General features: G+C 67.5%; 1 protein-coding gene across 1 annotated transcript in view; it reads left to right on the forward strand.

The window, feature by feature from the left end:
- Positions 1 to 3,872, forward strand: part of LOC103907374 (V-type proton ATPase 116 kDa subunit a-like) — a 24,220-nt gene that overhangs the window by 14,213 nt on the left and 6,135 nt on the right. The window contains 14 exon segments of the mRNA XM_019474697.1: positions 63 to 157; positions 678 to 804; positions 886 to 968; positions 1,112 to 1,205; positions 1,288 to 1,500; positions 1,663 to 1,813; positions 1,896 to 2,035; positions 2,269 to 2,426; positions 2,502 to 2,592; positions 2,673 to 2,791; positions 2,975 to 3,188; positions 3,378 to 3,509; positions 3,586 to 3,681; positions 3,771 to 3,869. Of these exon segments, the coding sequence (XP_019330242.1) occupies positions 63 to 157; positions 678 to 804; positions 886 to 968; positions 1,112 to 1,205; positions 1,288 to 1,500; positions 1,663 to 1,813; positions 1,896 to 2,035; positions 2,269 to 2,426; positions 2,502 to 2,592; positions 2,673 to 2,791; positions 2,975 to 3,188; positions 3,378 to 3,509; positions 3,586 to 3,681; positions 3,771 to 3,869 (1,812 nt within the window).

Consider the following 3,872-nt stretch of genomic DNA (forward strand, 5'->3'; position numbering starts at 1 on the left):
GGGTGCCGCCCCGCGCCCCGCTTCCCCCCGCAGCCTCATCTCTTTGCTCCCCATCACCGCAGGCCCCCCTGGGCTCCCCGCCACGGCCCCGGGCGCTCTCCGAGCGTGAGCCCATCCTCGACCCCTCCCTGCACCAGCACCTCGACCGCAAGATCAAGTAAGAGGGGCTGGCGTGCGGGGCGGGGGTTGGAGAGGGGCCGCGGGCAGCGGCGTGGCCATGGGGCAGTGGGCATGGCCGTAGGGTAAGGGTTGGAGATGGGCCACGGGGCAGTGGCTGGGCCATGGGGCAGGAATAGCGGGTAAGGGTATAGGGTAAGGGTTGGAGATGGGCCATGGGGCAGGGGCCTGGCCATGGGGCAGGGGCCTGGCAAAGCTGGGGGATAAGGGTTGAAGACGAGCCATGGGGCAGTGGCGTGTCCACGGGGCAATGGGCATGGCTGTAGGCTAAGGGTTGGAGGTGTGCCATGGGGTAGTGGCGTGGCCGTGGGGCATCTGGGAAGGCTGTAGGATAAAGGTTGGAGATGAGCCACAGGGCAGTGGCATGGCCATGGGGCAGGAATAGCGGGTAAGGGTATAGGGTAAGGGTTGGAGATGGGCCATGGGGCAGGGGCCTGGCCATGGGGCAGGGACAGCAGCAGAGCCGTGCCCGTCCCAGCGCTCCCGCCGTGTCCCCGCAGCTTCGTGGCCGGTGTCATTCACCCGTGGCGGGTGAGCGCCTTTGAGCGGCTGCTGTGGCGCGCCTGCCGTGGCTACCTGGTGGCTAGCTTCGTGGAGATGCCCGAGCCCATGGAGGACCCGGCCACGGTGAGCGGGGCACCAGGGTGGGGGCTGGCAGGGAAGGGGGGCCGGGACAGCTGGGGCTGACATGGGCTATGCTGTCCCCAGGGTGAGAGCATCACCTGGGTCATCTTCCTCATCTCCTACTGGGGCGAGCAGATCGGGCAGAAGATCCGCAAGATCTCGGACTGGTGAGCCCGCGGCCCCGAGCCACGCGTCTGGCCAGGCAGAGGTTTATTTAGCAAGACCCGCTCTGGATCCCCCCACAGGGACGGGCTGGGCTGCCCCGGGGAGCCCTGGCACCCCCCGACGCGGTGGCGTCCGTCTGTCCCAGCTTCCACTGCCACGTGTACCCCTACCCGGAGAGCGTGGCCAGCCGGGCGGGCGCCATGAGCGGGCTGCTCAGCCAGATCCAGGACCTCAGCGTGGTGAGCTGGGCACCACAGGGGGGACTGGGGGGCCACGCCGGGACGGACCCCCCAGTCCCTGACCCCCGCTGGGCGCCTGCAGGTGCTGGAGGAGACGGAGCAGTACCTGGCGCAGGTGCTGGACAAGGTGGTGCTGGTGCTGCCCACCTGGCGGGTGCAGGTGCAGAAGATGAAGGCCATCTACCTCGTCCTCAACCAGTGCAGCTTCGATGTCACCGAGAAGTGCCTCATCGCCGAGGTCTGGTGCCCCGTGCGGGACCTCACCCAAGTGCAGGACGCTCTGCGCCAGGGATCGGTGGGTCGCTCGGTGCCCCCATGTCCTCATGCCAGGGGTTGCTCGGTGCCCCCACGTCCTCATGCCAGAGGTCGCTCGGTGTCCCCGTGTCCTTCTGCCACGGTGGGGCGGGTGCCGGGCAGGGGGGTGCCGTGGGTCAGGCGCCGGGTGCTTTCCCCGCAGTACAAGAGCGGCTCGAGCGTGGAGTGCTTCGTGCAGCGCATCCCCACCTCAGAGAGCCCCCCCACCCTCATCCGCACCAACTCCACCGCCGGAGCATCGTGGACGCCTATGGCCTATGGTGGGGTGGCCAGCTACCAGGAGGTGAACCCTGGTAAGGACCCCCGGCCCCCTGCCACAGCCCGGGGTTGGGAAGGGGGGGGGAGCCATGTGACGTGGTCCCTGTGCCCCTGCAGCGCCCTACGCCATCATCACCTTCCCCTTCATCTTCGCCATCATGTTTGGGGATGTGGGGCACGGGCTGCTCATGTTCCTCTTCGCTCTCTGGATGGTGCTGTACGAGAACAGCCCCAGCCTGCGGCAGGCCAGCAACGAGGTGAGGGGGACGTGGCGGGGGGCCAGGCTGGAGGTGTGGGACGGGCTTGGAGGTGTGGGACATGGTTGGGGGCGTGGGATGGGCTTGGAGGCGTGGGATGGGGTTGCTGGTACGGGATGGGGCTGGTGGTGTGGGAGGGGGACAGTACGGGGCAGGGTTGGTGGTGTGGGAGGGGGACGGTGTGGGGCAGGAGAGGTGGCGTGGGACGTGGGAGCCATGTTTGCCCCCACCAGATCTGGCTGACGTTCTTTGAGGGGCGCTACCTCATCCTGCTCATGGGGGCCTTCTCCATCTACACCGGCTTCATCTACAACGAGTGCTTCAGCAAAGCCACCGTCATCTTCCCCTCCGCCTGGAGCGTGGCCACCATGGCCAACCACTCCTCCTGGAGGTGGGACTCCCAACCCTCCTGTGAACCCCCCCCAGGTCCCTGCCTGCACTGACACCCCCATCGCTCTGCCCACAGCTCTGCCTACCTTGCCACCCACCCGTCCCTCACCCTGGACCCCAACGTCACCGGCGTCTTCCAAGGGCCATATCCTTTCGGGATCGACCCAGTGAGTGTTCCGTGGGGGAGAGGATGTGGTGGGACCCTCGGTGGGGTGGCCCAGAGTCTCACCCACCTTGTCCACGACAGATCTGGAGCTTGGCCACCAACCACCTCAACTTCCTCAACTCCTTCAAGATGAAGATGTCCGTGGTGCTGGGCGTCGTGCACATGGGCTTCGGCGTCCTGCTGGGGGTCTTCAACCACGTGTGAGTCCCCGTGGCTGAGCCCGTGGGCTCTGCCCACCCATGGTCATGCTAAGGGGACTGGGGCCGGACTCACCCGGGTGGGGTGGGCGAGTGGGGTCCTGTATCCCTACATCTGGGTGGGAGTCCAGGACACGCGAGGGTGCGCCATGCCAGGCTGAGCGTGGCTGATGTCCCCCGGCCCAGGCACTTCCAGCAGCGGCACCGGCTGGTGCTGGAGCTCCTGCCCGAGATGGTTTTCCTCCTGGCGCTCTTCGGCTACCTCGTCTTCCTCATCTTCTACAAGTGGGTCAAGTTCAGTGCCGCCGACTCCATGGTGGCCCCCAGCATCCTCATCCACTTCATCGACATGTTCCTCTTCACCTCCAACGCCGACAACCTCCCGCTCTACCGGGGGCAGGTAGCACCCTGCCGAGATGGGGGGCACCCACCCGGGGACCCTTCTCTTTGCCCAGGCTGGGAGCAGCGGGGAGCCCCGCGGGGGCCGGCGCAGTGGGGATGGGGTCCCCTCTGCTTCATGAATGGGGCCGTTCTCAGCTCGGGTACCCGGTGCTGGAGGGGACCCTGAAACGGTGTCCCTGTGCCGCAGGTGCCGGTGCAGACCGTGCTGGTGGTGCTGGCGCTGGCGTCAGTGCCCATCCTGCTCCTGGGGACACCGCTCTACCTGTGCTGCCGGCGGCGCGCGCTGAGGACGGGCCGCCCTGCGGTAAGGGCTGCAGTGGTAAGGCTTGGGTTAATTAGGGGAATTTAAGAAGGGGGGGGGGCCCCCCCCGCCGGTGCTGTCCTGTCCCCCGCAGATGGACGAGACCCACTCGGAGCGGCAGGAGGCCGGCAACTCCGTCAACGCCACCAAGGAGGACGTGGAGAGCGGGGGGCATGGCCCCGACTCCGAGGTGAGGGGCACTGGCCCGGTGGGCTCGGACGGTGGGGTGGGGGTGGCCGTGCCCCCTGCCGGCATCCCATGTCCCCTCCATCCCTGCAGCACTTGGACTTCGCCGAGATCTTCATGCACCAGGCGATCCACACCATCGAGTACTGCCTGGGCTGCGTCTCCAACACCGCGTCCTTCCTGCGGCTCCGGGCG

Source organism: Aptenodytes forsteri, unplaced genomic scaffold (genome assembly GCF_000699145.1).
Source record: "Aptenodytes forsteri isolate BGI_AS27 unplaced genomic scaffold, ASM69914v1 Scaffold429, whole genome shotgun sequence".
Classification (NCBI taxonomy): Eukaryota; Metazoa; Chordata; class Aves; order Sphenisciformes; family Spheniscidae; genus Aptenodytes; species Aptenodytes forsteri.